The sequence below is a fragment of the Choloepus didactylus genome, chromosome 10 (genome assembly GCF_015220235.1).
Source record: "Choloepus didactylus isolate mChoDid1 chromosome 10, mChoDid1.pri, whole genome shotgun sequence".
NCBI lineage: Eukaryota > Metazoa > Chordata > Mammalia > Pilosa > Megalonychidae > Choloepus > Choloepus didactylus.
This window is the reverse complement of record NC_051316.1, coordinates 112,757,729-112,779,774: the sequence shown is the minus strand read 5'-3', so window position 1 is coordinate 112,779,774 and position 22,046 is coordinate 112,757,729. Positions and strand designations below refer to the sequence as shown.

The following is a 22,046-nucleotide window of genomic DNA, read 5'->3' as shown; positions in this document are numbered from 1 at the left end:
TTAAAGAAAATAAAACTCACCTTTAATCTCAGAGCTACCTTTAAAATTTTTTCCTCTGTATAACTATATAAAAACACATAATCAAAATGGAATTCTGTTATCATATTATCCGTACCCTGCTTTTTTCATTTACCTGTATATTGTATGTATTTTCCTATGGTATTAAATATTCTACATTAAAAAAAACTTTTTCAAACATACACAGAAGTAGAGAGAAAAGTATAATGAATCCTTATATAACTCAGCATACAGCTTTAGAAATTTCCAACATATTTCTTATTTTGTTTCATCTACCACCCGCCCCCCCAATTTTATTTCTATTACTTTAAAGCAAATTCCAGACATTATGAATTCTGTCCTTAAATACTTCAGTTTAAATCTCTGATGCCAACATCACACCTAACAATCCCTTCACATTGTTTAATATCTGGTTCATAGTCAAGTTTTTCTGATTGTCTCAAATTTGCCTTTTTATAGTTGGATTTTTTAAATCAGGAGCCCAACAAAGTTTGCATACTGAATTTTTTTTTTTTTTTTTGTCTCTTAAGTCTTTTAAATCTCTACAATGCAAATTTTGAAGGCTACATAATAGACCATTCTGTCAATGTGCAACAGTTTTTTTAGTCAATTTTCAATTAATGTTGTCAATTATTTGCTATTTTAAATAACACTTTTAAATTGACTACCTTATTAAATACTATCAATTTATATACTATCAACTTTCTATCATTTCAGTTTATACTTCTGCATCACACAAGCAGATATTATAACTAGCAATGTATAAATGGATATCTTTTTCTTCTATTTGACTTGAATAGAAAGTCCTATGGTCCAATGTTCTTCAGGTACAGATGAATTAATACAGATTTCTGGGCCCTATCCAAGATCAAGAATGAAACTGCCTGGGGGTGGGTTCAGGATTTTTTGCTTCCCAGATGATTCATATGAATAATAAATTTGGATGTTTTAATGCTAGGTGTCATTTTGGTTGTTGATCTGAAATATACTTTCTTAATCATATAGTGCAATTTTGAAATAAAGGAACTCTCATTTTAAAAAATATTTGTTGAAGACTTAATGGGGTCCTAACCCATGGAATGGAGAGACCACACAACAGAAGGATTGGAACTTAGTGGGATGAACGAACTGTGCTCTGTGGGTTAGACTGGAATGCCTGGGATTGCTTTTCAAGTGTTTTAAAGTTGATATTATACACACACATACTAAAAAAGCAAATGGTTTGCCAAGAAAATAAAATATTTGTTGAATGAATGAAAGCTATTGAATTTATTTGACTTTTTAGGAAACTTCTGTATGTTTTCCGATGTGCTTCTAGAATTCAAATGAAATGTTAGTAAAGATAATAATTTGTGGTGCTTTATGGGATTTTAAGACAATTTAGGGAGAATGGAGACATCTTACCTATGAATCCTTTTACACATGTGCAGTGGTAGCCGGCCAAGCCATCAACGCAGGTTCCTTTATTTAAACAAGGACTGGAGCTACACTCGTTTATATTTTCTTCACATAGTTGACCTGCAAAGGACCACAGAATCTTTGGGCTGGAGAAAACCTGAAAGGACTTTAAGAACAATAGTTTTCAAGCAACTTGTTCAGATGCCAGAGCAGAGCAATTGGAAATCATGGCTTGCCTAGCTGTGACACATTTTGCTCTTTGCAAAATACCTTGAAATAAAATCTTTTCTTCCATTCTACAAAAGCAACAAAATTTTTCCCAAGAAACATGACATTTTCAGCATGCAATGGAAAATTGCAACCATGAATATCCAACCATATTTTTTAGTTAAGGCTATAAGGGTGATTTTTTTTTTTTTCAAAAATTTTCTCATATGATCTGTTGGCTGGTTGTTCACACTTTTGGTGAGTTTATTCCTTTATAGATAAGAAGTAACAGTTAAAGGATTTGAAAAAAATTATGGGAGAAGCACATGAATAAAGAAAATAACATATTTAGTTCTGAAAATCTGGAGAATAGCCAAACTTCTATGCAGCTGTTCCATGTCCTGTATGAATATAATTAGAGAACAACTGATGTAATTAAAACCCTTCATTTTATAGACCTAGAAACTGACACTACCATGGAAACGAGCTGGAATTGTAAGTCTTCAAATTTAAGTATGTAGGTATAAAAACTCCTTGGGCTGAAGAGGTTAGGGTGCTTAAATTTATGACTCCTGGAATTCTGTAATACATATCTAATAATTTATGTACTCTGGCAACATAAAGATGTGCTAAAAGCAAATTTCACCAATAAAAGTCAGCTTTTGAGAATAGTAAATCTAAGTATGGAATCTGTATTTTCAAACATACCAGCACAAGCATTTTTTTTGTCTTTTACAGTGGATTCACTCAATAAATTTAATGTATGTGAAAATGCAACCACATGCACATGGCAAAGAGAGTGGAGGGAGCAAGCAAAAGAAAAATTGAAACTGGCCAAGTGCCTTGGCTTCAGATCCAGCTGTTGAACACATGTCCAAGGTGGGGGCTGATGAATGTGCTGATCTGTGGCTTCCTCGGTGGGTTTCAGAGCCTGCATGCCTCTCAGAAGGCAAGCTGAACATGATTTGTTTCCAGGTATATGTGACATGCCCTAAATGAAGCCACTTACTCTATCTGGTGTTCATGAAACAAAAATCATCTCTTCCCTTGTTGGGTATAAAACAGGCCTATTGAGAGACAGTCTGCCAGTGCACTCTACTTGGTTGCTGATTTAAGAGATTTTCAAGGGCTATTTTCACTACTTCAAATGTTCCCCTATATACAGACTTCTGAACTAAACTTCCAGATAAAATGTGATTCTACTATATAAACTCAGTGCATTTTCCCATGTGACTGGGACTACCATTTTTGCCTGGATTTCCAATGAGGAGAAAAAATTATGAGAGTTGGTTCAAGTGATCACTACTATAAATAATATTCATATTTTCATTTCTTAATGAAAAATGATATAAAGTCATTAGAATCTGGTTGCTTTAAAATGCTCAGAGGATTTTATTGAACATAGTAAAATGTAGAAAATTATATACCTACGTATTTAAAAATATATCTTCAGGTATGTTTTTAGTATAAAATAATTTATAATTTTGATACAGCATTGGATGATTTAGGCATTATCTCATTATTCCCTGCAATGATACTATGAAATTATGATTATTTTGTAAGTAGTAGCATTAGATTTTATGAGACCAGATTATCAATATCATGATAATTAGACTGTGGTTGAACAGGGAACTGACAATAAGATCAATGCTTCTAAGTTTATTTGTTTGTTTTTGGTGTGTGTGTGGGGGGTTGGAAACTGCAACTCTGGCTTAGATTTAAAAATGCACTTAAATAGATGTATTCATTTAAGTTAAAGGAGAGGCAGAATGGCCCACAACATTTTGGAGAATACAAATACCTAAAGCCCACAATTAGTAATAATTATATTCACACACACACATGAACATCATAGAAATAAGTACACAGATACATCATAAATTCAGTCAAATATTAGTGAAGTACTAGGAAACTCCCTAAAACTTGTTTGCACTGTGCTAGACTTTACATATTTTCTTTCACTTGACAAGCTTTAATTTTACATATGAAGAAACAGCTTCAGAGAAGTTAAACAGCTTGTCCAAGGTCACAAATCTAGCTGCAAAGATGGAAATCAAAACCAGGTCTGCCATATATACAACCTAACATTTCCCCTTTTAACCACATTCAGATATGGAATAAAAATTTTTTAAAAATCCATGAAACTGCACTACACAGTGAACCATAAGTTAAACCATAGACTATAATTAGTACAATTATAAAAATGTGCTATCAGTTGTAACAAATGTACTACTACACCAATGCAAGGTGTTAATAATAGGGTGGCATATGGGAATCCTGTATTTTATGCATGATTATTTTATGATTCTGTCAACCCACAACTTCAATAATTAAGAAAAAAGAAAAGAAGTCATAGCATAAACACGTTTGTGGGGGGTGGAATGTGGATAATACAGTACAGTATGTAATTAGTGCCATGTAGGATTTATATAAAAAAAACACATGCAAAAAACAAGGTCTACCTGTTTTATAAACCTCAAACAATTTCATACTGCAGAATTGATCTCTTACTCTCCTTACTTGACAGCATAATGAAACCAACACTTCCCCAATACATAGAAATAACTTAATGTTAGAAAATAGGCCTCTTCAGTATAGTGATAATACCCGATGCATCCAAACAATAAATACATTTCAAATTTATCTCAGTGATGAAATTAATGGTTCCATGTTTTATACTGTAAAAGGAAGAAACATTCCCCTACCTGCATAACCGGATGGGCACTCACAAACAAATTCCCCAATGTGGTCTTTACAAATTCCATTGTTGAGGCATGGCACCGAGCTGCATTCGTCAATGTCTATTTCACACTTTAAGCCTAAAGTGTAAACCAAACAACGAAGGGCAGCCAGAGAGAGGGATTAATCGAAACAGAACCATAATCATTTAAAGATAATTATCCCAATAATCTGAATTTATAGCAGTCTGGGATTTAGGAAACGGAAATATTTGCTGAGTGCTACCATTTAGCTATTTATTTAATGAAGACACTGCCTCTTTTAAAACAGATTTAAAAGATATAAGGATACAGAAAAGATAGCTAAAGATTCCAAACTAGAAGTAGGGAGGGAAAAAAGGGCAGTGGGTGGGGAGGAGGACTGGAAGGTTAAAATGGAGCCAGGAATTAGATTAATTCCAAAGTGAAAAGTATGAAGACGTATATTCTTGCTATCAAGGTCACCAGGTGGAGCTGTGGGTGGGGCTGCAAATTTCCAGACGGGCACACAAGCTCTCTAGGAGCTGGTCCTGCCAGAAACCCATATTCTCCCACTATGCCAGGGACCCCAGAGTGTGATACCTGAACCCAAAGCATCACCATCACCTGGGAATCCGATAGGAACCCAAATTCTCAGGCCGTACAACAGACCTATTGAAACAGAAATTCTGGGGGTGTGGTCCAGCCATCATTTTAACAAATACTCCAGGTCATTCTGATGCATGTTGAGCTTGAGAACCACATGCTCTCTCTTAAGCGCCACTCATTATTTATGGAATTCTAGGGCAAGATCCATTATTTCTTAAGGAATATCAAGTCAAAAGAATTTTTATAGAAATTGAAACACAAATAGAAACACACCACGTAAGCTGTAATATAATTGGAATGCCAATATTCTTGATTGCCGTGGGCTATGTTTTATGTTCCAACTTTCCCTGGCTTGTTTTGTAGTGAATTCTTTTATTTACATGACATTTTTCTCATTAAAAGTATTTCATTTTGGTTATACCAATTTGAAAAAATGCAAGAATGGCCTAGAAGAAAACACTGAATTATTTAAAATAAGCTACAATTTTAAGGTACAAAATACTTCCCTTCAAAACTTATATTTCTGGACTGAACTGAAATGTGATCCAAACTACAAGAAAACATAATTCTTACACTACATAATCAAATTCCAGGCAATATTGTTTTTCTAAGCACAGTCTCCAGAAAGCTAGAAACAGAACAACAAATCATGGCTAGTCAAAAGAATTTCCACTAATGTGTAGCAAATAAGAAAAAGTGGGAGTTTGTTTAAAAATGCCTATGCTGGACAATCTGTTCTGGGTTGAATGTCATATAATTAATTTGTATTAGAATCAAACCTTGGACATGGCTCTCAGAACAATATTCCAATATAAAATGTGGGCTATGATGTGACTTTTACATAGAGAAGATGATTATTTTTCTTCCAAAATGTGAAAGACAACCATCATTGGTCAGTTTTACACACACACACACACACACAAACACACACACTTTTTTTTTTTTTTTAATCATCTATGGGTTTATCCTTTTCAACCAGATTTTTGGTGCATTAATGGATCCTGCAAGTTTCAATGATTTCACATGAAAATACATTAAGGTTTTTATTCCTCTATGTTACCTGTGTATCCAGGTGGACAGAGGCAAATGTAACCATGTCCAAGTTGTTGGCAGGTGCCACTATTGTGGCAAGGGTTTAAGAAGCATTCATGGAAAACCTACCAGCGGCAAAAAAGAAATTCATCAGAGACACAGCATTCTCTTTGTTTCAAACCAATCCTGACTAGGGATTCAGAGGGTTTATGATGTGAGACACTCAGTCCCTGTCTCCAGGAGAGTTCACTCGAGCCAGCTGGACGGCTGCCTGCCTTAACAGTGGTGCCGGCCATATATGGGCTCAAACGATGTGTTACTCTTGAATGGTGTTCTCGTAACCCCAGGCAGTGTTTCTAGATGCTGGCTTCCTGTTAAAATCCAGCTCAGGTGTTTCTAACATATTCTAAAGCCAGGACCCCAACCTAGACTGGCAACATCAGGGTCTCTGAAGCTGGGGTCTGGGTTTCATTATTTTTTTAAAAGTTGGCCAATAGATTCTAATATGTTTCCAGGGTTGAGGGCCACTGCTCTAGGGATCCATACAAATTTCTTGTCCATTAGGCTCAGTTTCAGATATGACTAACAAAACCCTGACAAGGCATGATGCTTGGACTAGGTTGTAGCATGTTAAGTAAGACATACATACTTTTAAAAATATTAAAGGTCAAGAATTCCTGGCTTTGGGCAAGGTGAGTTCTCAGTAATTGTGAACTACACCAAAATAATCAGACTGAAGGAGTAATCTTCCAAAAACTAAATGGAAAACAATTGATGAATTACGTTCATGAGTTACATTATGCACATAAGTGACTTTTTGTTGTTGGAGAAAAAAATTTAAATAGTTTTCATGAAAGTTATGTAACTCTTCCTACCAATTAGGAAAGGCTTTTTGTTGAACCAAATGCCCTTACTCAAATGATGGGATATGCTTGTGGTCAGGGTTAATTATTAGTGCATCAAAAAGCTCCCCACAGCTACACATTCTTGATGCCAGTCATTCCTGGGAAAAACTCCTATTTTTCGTACTTAGAAACTCTCCTAATGCAGAATTTTTGGAAAGTTTTTATTGGAAGTCAGAAATACAAGAAATTATTCATTTATTATATTCACGAGTCTCGATAGCTTAAAGTTTCAATTCTTGTAGTCTTCCTCTGTGTGGCAAGTATAATGACAAATTATTTTCCAAACATTCGATTAGGGAAAATTTGCAAATAGAAAATGGACTTGCCTGGCTGCTGACTTCATACTTCTTTGTACTTTGTCTAGGAGAGACAAGGGGCAGTACACTTTCCTCTGCTGCCGAGAAAGCAGAACTAAAACCTAATAAAAGTGATAAGCAAACAAAGAAATGGGCCTGTGATCGATAGATACTACCAGTAAGTAGTCTCTACCTAAATACTATTAGAGTCAAGACTCTGGGTTTTCAGAGCGAGTAAAGCCACATCTACTTTGGTTGGTTGGGATATGCCATTTTAGGGGTTTAGAAAGAAATTTAGAAGTTATCAGGCTCAACATCTCCAAAATAAGAATCTTTAAGCCATTATCATTTAAAAAAACCTCAAAAGGACAATCTAACAAGCCCAGACACCACAATTCACTGAAAATACTAAATATCCAGAAATAAAGCTAATGTAGAAATAAGCAAAAGTAAGTCCCTGATAGTGATTATGTAAGAAACAAAGAGTATCATCTTACTTGAACAATCTGTGATGGATCTTGCACCAGTGATTGTTGTAGTTCCATAAAAGGGACAAGCTAAGCAAAAGGACTTCCCTGGGTTGGGTTGATAATAGTCTTGAGGGCACGGATAGCAAGGCATTAGTCCAGAACGAGAGAATTCTCCTACTGGACAAGGTACTGCAAAGGTTAAAAACAAATCATTTATACACATTAAACCATATGCCCTGTATTTAAAACAAGTGCCTTTGATTGTAGAAGTCTTTGGTGATCAGAAAACTACTGAATTACTAATAAACTCCCTTCTACATATTTAAAATTCATACTGTCTTACCATCCAGATATATACTTTATTGCATTTCCTTCCTGTCTTTAACAAATACACAAACCCAATAAAAATTAGAATTGATCATATAACTTTGTATTCTTATTTTTTTCACTTAAAATTATATCATAAGCATTTTTACAAATTATTAAATACTATTTTTAAGACGGGTTTTCTTAAATGCAAAATATTACATCCCACAGACAGGCCATAATTGAGTTAACATTTCTTCCATTATTGGAAATTTAGGTTGCTTTCATTTGTCTTCTATTATGAATAATGCTGAAATGAAATTTTCTACATACTTCTCCGTATATAAATCTGATTATTTCCTTGGAATAAATTCCAAATAGTTGAATTGTTAAGTCTAAAGATGTGAACAAATTTAAATCTATTGATATATAAATGTCAAATAATTAAAAAAACAAAAAGTGGTTCCATTCCAAGAAGAACTAATATGATTCCTGCTCAAACTCTTGAAAAAAATGGAAGAAAAGGGAACATTACCTAACTCATTCTATGAAGCAAACACCACTTTAATACCAAAACCTGATAAAGATATTACAAGAAGGGTAAACTACAGACCAATCTCTCTAATGAATAAAGATGAAAAAATTCTCAACAAAATACTTGCAAATTGAATCCAACAGCACATTAAAAGAATTATACACCATGACAAATAGGGTTTATTCCAGGCAGGCAAGAATGGTTCAACACAAGAAAATAAATCAATGTAATACAACAGGTTAACAAATTGAAAGGAAAAAAATCACATGATCATCTCCATTGATGTTGAAAAAGCATTCAAAAAAATTCAGCATCCTTTCTTGATAAAAACACTTCAAAAGGTAGGAATCAAAGGAAACTTCCTTAATATGATAAAGGGCATGTATGAAAAACCCACAGCCAGCATCACACTCAATGGTGAGAGACTAAAAGTCTTCCCCATATATTGGGAATGACACAAGGATGCCCATTGTCACCACTGTTATTCAACATTGTGCTCAAAGTTCTAGCTAGAGCAACTAGGCAAGAAAAAGAAATAAAAGGCATTCAAATTGGAAAAGAAGAGTAAAACTCTCATTATTTGCAGTTGATATGATCCTATATTTGGAAAATCCTGAGAAATCTATGACAAAGCTATTTGAGCTAATAAATTCAGAAAAGTGGTGGGATTCATGATTAATGCACAAAAATCAGTAGGGTTTTTATATACTAACAAAGACCCAACCAAAGAGGCAATTAAGAAAAAATTCCATTTACAATGGAATTGCTATTTTATTATGAATACAATAGCAACTAAAAGAATCAAGTATCTAGGCATAAACTTAACCAAGGATGTAAAGGACATGTACACAGAAAACTACAAAACATTGCTAAAAGAAATGAAAGATGATGTAAATAGGTGGAAAGACATTCCATGTTCATGGATAGGAAGGCTAAATATTATTAAGATGTCAATTCTACTCAAATTGATCTAAAGATTCAACGTAATATCAAGCAAAATTCCAACAATCTACTTTGCAGACTTGGAAAAGTTAGTCAATAAATTTATTTGGAAGGCAAAGGGGCCTCGAATAGCCAAAAGCATCCTAAAAAAGAATGAAGTGGGAGAACTTATACTTCCTGACTTTAAAGCTTATTATAAGCTTTGTGAATGGTATTGGCACAAAGATAGACATATTGATCAATGGAACAGAATTGAGAGTTCAGAAATACACCATCATATCTGTGGTCAATTGATTTTTGACAAGGCCCCCAAATCCACTGAACCAGGACAGAATAGTCTCTTCAATAGATGGGCTCAGAGAATTGGATATCCATAACCAAAGGACAGAAAGATGACCTCCGCCTCACACCCTATAAAAATCAACTCAAAATGGATAAAAGACCTAAATATAAGAGCCAGAACCATAAAACTCCTAGAAGAAAATGTAGGGAAATATCTTCAAGACCTAGTGATAGGAGGTGGCTCCTTAGATCTTACATACAAAGCACAAGCAATAAAAGAAAGAATAGATAAATGGGAACTCCTGAAGACTGAACACTTCTATGCTTCAAAGGACTTTGTCAAAAAGGTGAAGAGGCAGCCAGCTCAACAGGAGAGAATATTTGGTAACCATGTATCTGATAAGGGTTTGATATCCAGTATGTATAAAGAAATCCTACAACTTAACAATAAAAGGACAAACTCCTCAATTTTAAAATGGGAAAAAGTTATGAATAGATATTTTTCCAAAGAGGAAATACACATGGCTAAAAAGCAAATGAAAAGTTGTTCATCCTTATTAGCTATTAGGGAAATGCAAATCAAAACCACAATGTGCTATCATCTCACACCTGTAAGAATGGCCACTGTTAAACAAACAGGAAACAAATGTTGGAGAGGATATGGAGAAATAGGGACACTTATCCACTGCTGGTGGGAATATAAAATGGTACAACCACTGTGGAAGACAGTTTGGCGGTTCCTCAGAAAACTAAATATTGAGTTGCCCTACGACCCAGCAATTCTGCTATTCGGTATATACCCAGAAGATCTGAAAGCAGGGAAACGAAGAGACATTTTCATAATGATGTTCATAGTGGCATTATTCACAATTACCAAAAGATGGAAACAATCCTAGAGTCCATCAACAGATAAGAGGGTGAATGAAATGTGGTATATACATACAATGGAATGCTATGCAGCATTAAGAAGGAATGAGGTCCTGAAGCAGGTGACAACATGGATGAACTTGAGGACATAATGCTGAGTGAAATAAGCCAGACACAAAAGGACAGATATTGTATGATTTCACTAATATGAACTAAATAGAACATGCAAACTCAGAATCTTAAAATGTAGAATATAGGGTACCTAGATAGAGAGACAGAAGCTAGAGAATGGGGAGTGGTTACCTAACATGTACAGAATTGTTAACAAGGTTGAACTTAAATGTTCGAGAATAGATAGAGGTGATGGTAGCTCGATACTGGGATTATACTGGCATTATAAATCATAGTGCAGTATTGTAGTTGGATTTGATTGGAAGTGGTTGTTTAAAGTCTTGTTAGTCACCAATTAACATTACAAAAATAAATAAGTTCTTGCAGGAACTACTACAAATTAAAAAAATAATAGAAGGGTATATGGGAAAAAACATAGCTATTGCAAACTATGGACTATGGTTAATAGTAATATTTTAATATTCTTTCAAACATCCAATTAAAGTAATTAATTGAAAACATGAAATTTCCATTGGTAAAGGAATGCAAAAACTTCTCTTTGAGAGAATATCTACAAGTGTGTATGAAAACCTAAAAAGATAGTCTATCAGTAAAATCCAAACTATTATTATGAATTAAACTGTTTTTTTTTTTACATACAATTTTCTTCAGCATAGGCTTACCCTCAAAAAGAAAAAGAAAACAAAACAAAAAACTATGTCCCTAAAAATGAACAGAATGTCTAAAGTTTTACTAAGATAAAATTGTACTAAAATGTTAGGTTAAAAATCAATGTCTGTTGGCTTCCAAGAATAACTAACAGGTTGTTGTGTTGTCTATAATTCACTTTGAAATATTTCAGCATAACAATTTTAAAATAAATTTGCATGTGAAAATTAGTTTAATTTACATTCCAGGGTCAGACAGTCATCAAAATTAGAAATATACTCTTCGGCAGTAGTCAATTAGCATTTATTACAGTATTTATACATGCAATAAATAAATTGAACTAACCATTTCTCACCTCTTATCTTGTAGAAGGTGAGAAAAATCTACGTATGTCAAAAGGGACATTAAAATTGAATTAAAAATAGTGCATTTATATACCCAGGGTAAAAATATCATCCCACAGTACAAGCCTGATATGTATCCCTAGAGGTTCAATTTTGGTCTCCGATACCATTTTCCACAGAAGAAACAGATTCCTTAAAGGAATGGCTGGGGTAAAACAACACAAGTTTAGCTAGGGACATTTTGCTATTGCCCAAGACACGCTTTCAAAACTCAAGTCAAAAGGACATAAGAATCAGATTAAAAGACTCCTAACTAGCCAACTGTAGCAACTGGAGCATCCAAAAATAAAACTGTAATTAATTAAAACAAGTTAAGTCCCTACAAAGCCTTGAATCCATAGTGATCCTCAAAGGGAAAATTTTTTTTTTTCAAATTACTGTTCAATATTCAGGTTAATTTTATACAGATAAAGAGGAAATTGTTTAAGTTTAATTTTTTCAGAATAAGAAGTAAATTTATATGCAAAGCCCAATACAGTGAACACTAGCAAAAAGGCAGGCCTTTTTTCTTTTAAAACATTATAGTGTACAGGCCCATGAGATTCTGCTACTTTTCTTGTGCTCACTCACCAACAGAACAGCCATATATGAAATAAAATTCAATTAAATTTTTCTATTCCCTTTACAGTTTCCAACAGCCCTATCATTTAACCCTGAGGGCTGTTTCTTAATAGCATTTAGGATAACACATAGCTGTGGAGGCCCAGGTGGATTTTGTCTTTAAAACAGGCTTCCCAAGTCAGAGGTCAAAGATGCTCATCCTGAGCCTTATTTTAACTCAATCCTAGAGGATGAGAGGAAGAGTTGCTGTCACCTTGATTCAAAAGTAATCTTCCCTTCTCTCTCTGTTAGCAACAACAACAAATCATTTCAGGGACTTGAGTTTGTAACCACAGACCCACGAGTATTTAATCACTAAGAAGTGATTAAAATAAAACATATAAAGAATATATAATTACTTTAAGCTAGTAATTACTTAAATATAATTGTTATGTTGATTAATGACATTTTAAGATCAACTTGCTGAAGAAATGCAAAAAGCGGTATCTTACCCGGAAATAAGATGAACTGTACAATATGCCCATAAAAATAAATGCAGGAAGGAAGGAAGGAAGAGAGGAAGGGAGGCAGGAGAGAAGGAAAGAAAGAAACAGAAAAAGAAAGCACTGAAAACTAAGAAAGTATATACATAAGGGAAAGTTTTAGGACTACCATCACCTAAGATATAATGTTGGACATTCCCTTCTCTGCCACCATACACAAATTTCCCTTGCAGTTATTTTCTAGGAATTTCAGACTCTAATTGGATACAGATATATGTACAACTGGAGGGCAATGTGGGCTGGAAAGGTGTGTATGTGTATATGGTTATGCCTATAGATTAAGAGAAATGGGGACCCAGAGGTTGGCTTCTTGAAAACATCACTCATTCAATCAGTTTTCTGATTGCCATAGACCTTCGGTTTGAAAATAAGAGTGTATAGAATAGGGAAGAGATATATATATATATATATATATATATATATATATATATATGAATGATATCCTTTTTCAGCTAGGCAGGCTTGTTCTGTTCCCAGTGATGTAGCAACAGTAGGCCAATAGCTTTTTTTTTTTTTTAAATCCAAGTTCCACTGACATTGCATGTAGTTGCAAATTATGAAAATTCCTGCAGTAAGTTGATCTGAACTGTCAGTCTAGTTTAATTGTTATTCTAAATTTTCATCTTTTATTTTTGCTTACATCTGCATAAGAATTGTTTTTGGAAAACCATAATTGGTAGGGATGTTAATTTAAAAATTGGAATCCTAATCTCTTCATGTCTGATCATTTAAACCAGTGGTTCTCAATCTGAGGTCTGGAACTGGTAAAATTAGCACCACCAGAGAACTAGTTAGAAATGGAAATTCTCAGGCTCAACCCACTTCCCCGCCCCCACCCCTGCCCCCCAGAGTTAATCAAAAACTCCAGATGCGGCCCAATAAACTGGGCTTTAAGGAGCTCTCCATGCTGAAATGTGAGAACCAAAATTAGTGGTTCTTAATTTTGCCTGTTACTTAGAATCACCCAGGGGAACTTAGACAATCAGTGTATAAGCTTCATCCCTAATTAAATTAGAATCTCTGGGGTGAAGGTGAAGATAAGGATTCAGTATGTTTATAAAACTGATTTAAATTGAAGGTGATTCTAATGCACAGCCAACATGGAGAACCACTGATGAAACACTTCACATTGTAAGGAATGAAGTGTCATCATTCATAGAATAATATATTCTTAGAGTTTCAAGGAACAATAGATAGGACCTCACTTTATACATGAAGAAACTGAGTTCCTAGTTTAAATATGTTTCTACCATATCATGGAGCCACCTGTTTATTACTGTTTGAGGCCTGTGACAACACTGTATTCCTAGTAGCACCAGCACAGAGTTACACAGAGGATATTTATACTCAAGTGCTGCCTGGCTGAATAAAAGGATTCTCCTTGAAGAGATTATTTATGTTCTTTGCATAGAGTAGATATGTGGTTTTGCTGAAAATATTCCACTCCTCCATGTACACAACCTAGTAGGTTTGGACAAATATCAATGTCAAAGGTTTCAATCACCTCCACAAGCAGAAATGTTCACGGCTCCTCTTTTCACAGTTGAAGTGTTTTCTGGACAAAAGAAGCAGATCCGAGAACCAAAGCCTGGTTGATAAGAGCCCAGAGGACATGATTCACACATTTCAAGTCCACTGGGTGAGTAGGTGCCTTGCTTGCACTGAGCTTTAAAGAAAAATACATCATGATTAATAACAACGCTATGAAGCCACAATTAGCACTGTGTAGGACAGAGTTTTTGGTATTTTAATTTAGGACAGAATGAGGGACATGAAGAAGTGTGTCTCAGGTTAGCCAACCAGACACACTATCTTTTAGACTCCCCCATGTTATGTATACTAATATGTTTTAGACTTTGTTTCCAGTTACTTCCATTTATAGCCCAGCACAGAGTGTGACACATAGAAGATCTTCAATAAATAGTTGTTCAATGAAGTTAAAAAATATACATATCAGAAAGGATAATCACGAGCACAAAATGTACATTGTACTTTTGAGTGATAGAAACACTGGGGAAGAGCCTCATCACTACCACCTCCTTGTAGCTCTCAGTAAGAACTGGCCCTGCTCCCTCCTCCTCCTCACCCACACTGTTTCATCTGAGGGCTGATGGAGTAGAAAGATGAAAGTACTCTTAGCATCAGGCCCAGAGAAGTTGATCAACTTTCTAAAATTCATGGTGATGGTTTGCAGAAAAGTAGGTGTTGGACCAGATCCCCCAATGCCCAGTGCATTCCCCTTTCCTTTGGCTCTTGTCCCTAAATAACTCTTGTGTTCAGCACTGATAGCATCTTAGTGCATTTCCAATCACCTACCACTGGCCCTGCATTTCTATTTGTCATTAAACAGCCTCACTTGCATTTACAATGGCAAGCAGGCCTGATTTTGGAATTCCTCATTTTAGATGTATCTGATGTGTTTTTAGAGTGCATAAAAAAATTCCCTATCATAAACATTTCATCAGAAACTCTCATTGAGAATAACAATATTTTGAAAATACTGAGTATTTTAGTAGGCAGATTCTGCACCTGTCGTTATTAATTTCCAAGTAAATAGAGAATTGATCTCTTCGTATCTAGTACTATTCTCACAAAAGCTAATGATTACTAAGTGTCATGAAATTCCTTTCCATCAATTAATGTGAGACTCAAGAAAAATCCAGGCTAATTGATGAATGTGGATTAGAGTGACTGACAACGGGGTTTGACTTCCTGAGAGCAATAGAATGTTTTCATAGAAAAGACAAATTGAGTTCTTAAAGTGGGGAAAACATGCAGATAGTATTTTATAATTAAAAGAATAAATAATGAAATTGCTTTCAGTAATGCTCTGTTTCCATCCTACATGCATTTAAATTTCAAAACTGGAAATAAAATTCAGGTTTCTTCTGGCCAAAATCACACTATGCCTCTACCTTTACACTCAGAGATGCTTCTCGAATGGAGATATTCAGTGTAAGTCCCAGCTGGACAGGGCTTGCACTCCAGTTGCCCTTCTTCATCTTGGTAGGATCCCATCAAACAGCTTTCACAGACCAAGCGCTCCAGAGAATAATAGGTTCCCAACGGGCAGTTGACTGAAGATAAACAAGCAGGACATTCTGAAATAACTAAAAAGGCAGATTCCAGTCCCCCACCCTACCCCTCCTCCAAATGTTGGATGCATAGCTCTGGTATGCAAGACACTAGAGCAATGGAACTCACTCACATTATTTTTTTTTCCCAGAGAATAAAATTAAGAAAGCGTGCTTCCAGGTACTATTGTTTATGGGTTAAATTTTACTGCCAGTGTTTTATTCACAAGGTTAATCTTCTAGAAATGTATTCGTAGAAACCAATAGCAGCAGATTCTCTTTTTGAGAAAGTAAAAACTCTTGCTTACTAATATTAGGGCTTATATAAGTGTATGATAAACCTATGAGAAACCAGGTCATTGTGAGTAACAGCCAACATAAAACAAGTCACTGGACAAAAAGGATGAAATAATGAATGTTTAGGTTAATTGGGAGCACTGAGATATCAAAAATGTTTTCTCAGCTGTTCCTCTGAATGCTTTCCCTTATGAAACAGACCAAAGTCCACATAGCACCATTTCTGGAGAAAACAAAAAACAAACAAACAAACAAACAAAAAACAAGCAAAAGTGATGAGACTGAAACAAGAGAGTTAAGTAGACCCTTGTCTCTGCTGCAGGAATTATTGTCACTGAGGGCAAGCCTCAGGCATCTTCAGACTCAAGGACCCTGAATAAATGGTCCAATTTTAAAACCTTTACCCCTTGTAGAGTTGGCAGACCGTTTGGCAGGCTTGATGGGGCTGAAATTCTGAGACCACTGAAAAAGCTGGCTTGGGTTACTGCTATCCTCAGACAGAGGGCTTTTAAAATTAGCACCTAGGTGATTCTGAGACTTTTAAGGTGTGTAGGAATTACCTGGAGAACTAACTAAAAAGGCAGATTGCAGTCCCCCACCCACCCCTCCTCCAAATGTTGGATGCATAGCTCTGGCATGCAAGGCAAACTGCACTATAACAATTACTTTTGGTGGTGCTGACACAGGTAGTCTGAAGACCACACTGAGAAATGCTGAATGCTGACTGGTCTAGACGATGTCTAATTTTCACTTAAAAAGCAGGGAGGAAACTAGGCTCAGAATGGCAACAATTTTAATGTGCTTTTGGTCAGCTGAATTTGTGAAACTATGAAAAACCCAACCGAGTCCTGGGAATAGCAATAAGAACTGCTGAGACACAAATTTCCATGGCGACAGAGATTAACGTAAGATTCCTTAGGTTCACCTGAGTATACAGACTTTGGTTCAAGGAGGTTCCATTATTTATAAACGATGACTTCTTTGGGAAATAAGTGGAACTGATCTGATCGTGGCAGTCTGAAATAGGGGTTAAAAGTTAAGGGGCTGCTCTCTCTCTAGCTAAGCCACCTCAGCAGGTGAACTCACTGCCCTCCCCCCATGTGGGAACTGACTCCCAGGGGTGTAAATCTCCCTGGCAACGCAGGATATGACTCCCGGGATGAATCTCAACCCAGCATCGTGGGATTGAGAACATCTTTTTGACGAAAAGGGGGATGCGAGATGAAAGGAAATAAAGCTTCAGTGGCTGAGAGATTTCAAATGGAGTCGAGAGGTCACTCTGGTGGACATTCTTACGCAATATATAGATAACACTTTTTAGGTTTTAATGTATTGGAATAGCTAGAAGGAAATACCTGAAACTATCAAACTCCATCCCAGTAGCCTTGACTTTTGAAGACGACTGAATAACAATGTAGGATACAAGGGGTGACAGTGTGATTGTGAAAACTTTGTGGATCACACTCCTTTATCCAGTGTATGGATGGATGAGTAGAAAAATGGGGACAAAAACTAAATGAAAAATAGGGTGGGATGATGTGTGTGTGTGTGTGTGTGTGTGTGATTTGGGTGTTCTTTTTTACTTTTATTTTTTATTCTTATTCTGATTCTCTCTGGTGTAAGGAAAATGTTTAAAAATAGATTGAGGTGATGGATGCATAACTATGCATAATGGTACTGTGAACAGCTGATTGTACACCATAGATTGTGTGATATGTGAATATATCTCAACAAAACTGAATTTAATTAAAAAAAAAGTTAAGGGGCTGGAGGGAGGGGAATGGGGAGTGCTTAATGGGTACAAGATCTCTTTATGGGGTGAAAATGTTTTGGAGCTAGATAGAGGAGATGGTTGCACAACACTGTGAATGTACAAAATGCCACTGACTTGTTCACATTAAAATGGCTCATTTTGTCATGTGAATTTTACCTCAATTAAAAAAAAAATGTTAGGGCTTTTGGCTTGAATGGGAATCTTAGCTATATCACTTAACTGTCTTATTGGGTAAAAGTTCTTAACCTTTCTGGCTTCAGTTTTCTCACCTGTGAAATGTGGTCAATACTAATGGTAGCTTATAGGGTTGTCAAATAGGATTAAACATGCAAAGTGTGTGTTCAGAGGTGGTATAAAATTTTAGTTATTACTGGAACTGCTGCCAGCTGTGAAGTCTAAAGATCCCTAAATCAAACTAAGATCTGAATCCTTTACCTAAAATAGTTTTCTTGTTCTGATCAATATTGGTTGTGTACACTCTTGAGACAAAACAGTAACAAACGTACAACAATAGCAAAATGTATTTTCATTTCCATATTTCCTTATAGTTGCAAAATGGCTATCCCCATCTCATTTTGATCCCCCGTGTACTAAATATTTTCGATCAGGAGGGAAATGTCTTACCACACATACGCCCTCTCAGCACTGAGCCTGGTCTGCAGAAGAGAAAAGCCTGTTCTGTTTCTAACGAATTGCTTTCGGCTATAAGTACTTCAGATGAAAGCTGAAAAGAATACATGGGTTCCTTATTGAGGATCCTCTTCAGTCGATTTGTGATCGATTCCAGTGTCTTAATGAGTCGTTGCTGATTTTCCAATTCAAGGGTATCATTTCTTTCATCAGGTAATGGCACACTAGCTGAGATAAAAACAAAATAAAACATAACACACACAAATGGTCTTTCAGGAAGCCATTTGCAATTAGTTTTTATGAAAAAAGAAGTAGCATATTAAATATCTTTCCAGGAAAAGAAAAAACCCTCAAATCAACTCAACCACCACTTACTGAGCAATTGGATAATATTAAGAACCATACAATTTTGACAAATTCTTCTGTTGTCTGCTGGACCCACATCACTTTTGGGAGTTCTTCTTTAAAGCATATTAAATACCTGTAAATCTCTGCATTTTAAAAACACGCCTTAGCTCATCATGCCAAGATGAAAACAAAGCAGGTTGTTTTCTTGTGGTGAGAATAAAAAAAATGCATCTGTGATACTAAACAACCAACCATGACAAGCTGAATTTACTGTGCTCTTCCTAATTCTCAGTTCCAGGGTTTTTCTTCACAATAATAACAAATGGAAGATTTGGGAAATGGGTCTTCAACTAAGAATTTCACATGATATTGCTTTGTCAATAGACAGTCTATCCTTACCTGTGATGTTAAACATTAACTTAATTTTGTGGTCAGACATTGGGATGCTTCTTATGGTCCGTGAAGATCTGGCTTTGCCAGTGCCTGTGGGTGTTTCTTGCACAGAGTCTAAGAAGTCATCGTAAGAATAATCCACTCTATTAGCTTCACCACAACCACCCGGTCCTGGACAATTGGGGCAGAGACACAAATGGTCATATAGTTGCATCTTCCTCACGGCTAATGTTGAGCCCTAAGGGACAGATCTGTCTTAAGTCAAACTGTCCTTGACCATTTTCTAAATTGCTCAAATTGTATGGCATACAGGTTTCGGTCCGCAATCTTACATTGAAATTTTGGGACACTTCATATTAAAGTTAGATTACCACTGGATTAGACCAAAAGAAGAAAGAAAATTTCGTATGGAGAAACCAAGGCATTTAAACCATTCTATCTCTGAGTTATAGCTTTAGAGGTCAACAGGAGGTAGGTGAAGAATTCTAGTCCATTCCTATTTCCCTTCAGGCTTTGCTCCATTCTTATTATGCAAATCACTAAATTTAATTACCAATTGCAAAGCCATTTTCATAGTCATAATTATATTCCAGGCAATATTGTTTGGTCAGGTCCTCCAGTCTGCAGTCAATGTCACCAGCATCACTGCAGAATGATGGAACCTGCAAATTAGAAAAAGAGAGAGAGGGAAAAACGTAAATCACATGCTTATATAATGGATAAGTCTTTGTTCTCCTGGCTTTCATGATCCTCAGCTGGAGGGAAGTGAGGGCCCAGAGCTCTGCATGCTCCTGGTGATATTCCTATCCTCTTCCAGCCCCTTTCCTACAGCTTCTAACTGCTTGTAGATCACCAGGATTAGTCTCACGCCTTCTCTTATCTGTGATTACATCACTCACCGCAAGAAGCCCAAGATTCCCAGGTTATCTTGTCTCAAAATTTTCACCCCCATATGGTTCTGTAGATTTCTTTTTCCTGACCCTATCTCCCACCCCTCCACAAGTCCCTAAAACCTCCCTCTGTGCCCTCTGAAAGTCAGTCAGTAATCAGCAAAAATGCTTATTAATTTTAAATTCCTCTCTGAATGTTTCTTTCACCTTTTGCTCTAAATGAAATCAGCTTTCCAGTTTTCTCAAGCAGTGGGCCTGGGGATAGAAGAAGTGTCTCCCCTGCTTTCCATTACTGTTTCCAGATCATTCTTCTTCCCACCTCCTTAAAACCCCACAATTTTGAAGCTCATGGCATCAATATCCCACCAACAGCCCCTCTTTTTGACCACCACCTTCAGCCTCTCCCCACCCTGAGTCACCCCATCATTCCAACAACATTAATAACTATCCCTGTTATAATTTGTGGTGAATTCCAAATCCCTATAGCTAATCCTCCCATCACTCCAATCTCTCAGTTCCTTTTTCTCTTCTCCTTCTGTCTTCCAACCTTATTTTGTCACCTCGCCCCATCATCATTGTCATTACCAGGGTCTGTACCCTCTCCTACCTCCATGAATCCATTGTTTGACCCCATCAGAATTTATAGCCCACTGACCCTACCACTTTTCACTGCAGTGCCCTCAGTCCCTCATGTCTTCACTTCCATATTTACCCAGTTTAGATCCCTGGTCCATCACCACAAATTGCTCCTTTGCAGACACCCTCCTCTTCCTGTTTCCCTGGAGAGCTCCCAACCCTGGTTAAATTAATCACTTTGCTTTTCCCACACCTGTTCCCACCTGATCAATTATGGTCCGAGAGAAAACACAACCTGCTTACTGGCAATCCTACTATAGTTCTTTCAGATGTTGGCTCCCTCTCTCCTACAGAATTATTTTATACCATTTGCTCTCTGCTCAAACCTCCTATCCCTTATTCCCATCCTGCCTCTCAGCTACACTTTTTTTTTCACTGACAAAATAGAAGTTTTATGTGCTTCCATCCCTGCATGAACTCACTACTCACACCTGTGCTTTTGACGCTGCCTTCCTTCCTGTGATGATGGGAAAACAATCTATATTCCTTCCTAAACTAAACCCTCTCATTCCCCATACGCCACCCCTCCCATCAACTCAAGGCCATCACTCTTGTGGCCTCTCTCTTAAATCATCAGTTCTCTCCTCTTTGCATAAGCATATAAATTTGCTGTAATTTCAACCCGTATAAAACAAAAACCACACAATTCACAGCTCCTTTATTTCTCCTTTTCGAAGTAAAAAAATTAAAAAATCCTTTTAAAAAAGTTGATTATAGTCACTGTCTCTAATCCCACCCCCACCAGTCTCTCCTGAACCCACTCCACTGAAATTTTTGTCATCAAGGTCCAAACAGCTCTGTGTTGCAAAACTGAGTTTGCTCTTAATCTCTGTTTTGTTGACCTATCACCAGTTTTTGGACAGTTAATTACTCCATGCTCTTTGAAACCTGGTTTCCCTCCTATCTCACTGCTCCTTTTGGTCTTTGCTGGTTCCTTCTTATCTACTTGGCAGCCCAGTTCTGAGGCTCAGTTCTCAGATGTCTTTTTTTCCTCAATCTAATCCTTTCTCTCTCTCTCTCTCTCTCTCTCTACCCCTGCCTGCCCCATCTCATCTCATCCAGTCTCATGCCTTTAAATACTATTTAAGCACTGTCAAGTCCCAAGTTCATATGTTCAGCCTGGACCTCTTCCCTGAATTCCAGCCTGGTATATC

General features: G+C 36.3%; 1 protein-coding gene across 1 annotated transcript in view; it reads right to left on the bottom strand.

Moving 5' to 3' along the window:
• Positions 1-22,046, bottom strand: part of SVEP1 (sushi, von Willebrand factor type A, EGF and pentraxin domain containing 1) — a 195,409-nt gene that overhangs the window by 72,921 nt on the left and 100,442 nt on the right. The window contains 10 exon segments of the mRNA XM_037797566.1: positions 1,423-1,536; positions 4,329-4,442; positions 5,989-6,085; positions 7,192-7,283; positions 7,659-7,820; positions 14,355-14,516; positions 15,766-15,927; positions 18,620-18,853; positions 19,373-19,537; positions 19,920-20,028. Coding sequence (XP_037653494.1) covers positions 1,423-1,536; positions 4,329-4,442; positions 5,989-6,085; positions 7,192-7,283; positions 7,659-7,820; positions 14,355-14,516; positions 15,766-15,927; positions 18,620-18,853; positions 19,373-19,537; positions 19,920-20,028 — 1,411 coding nt within the window.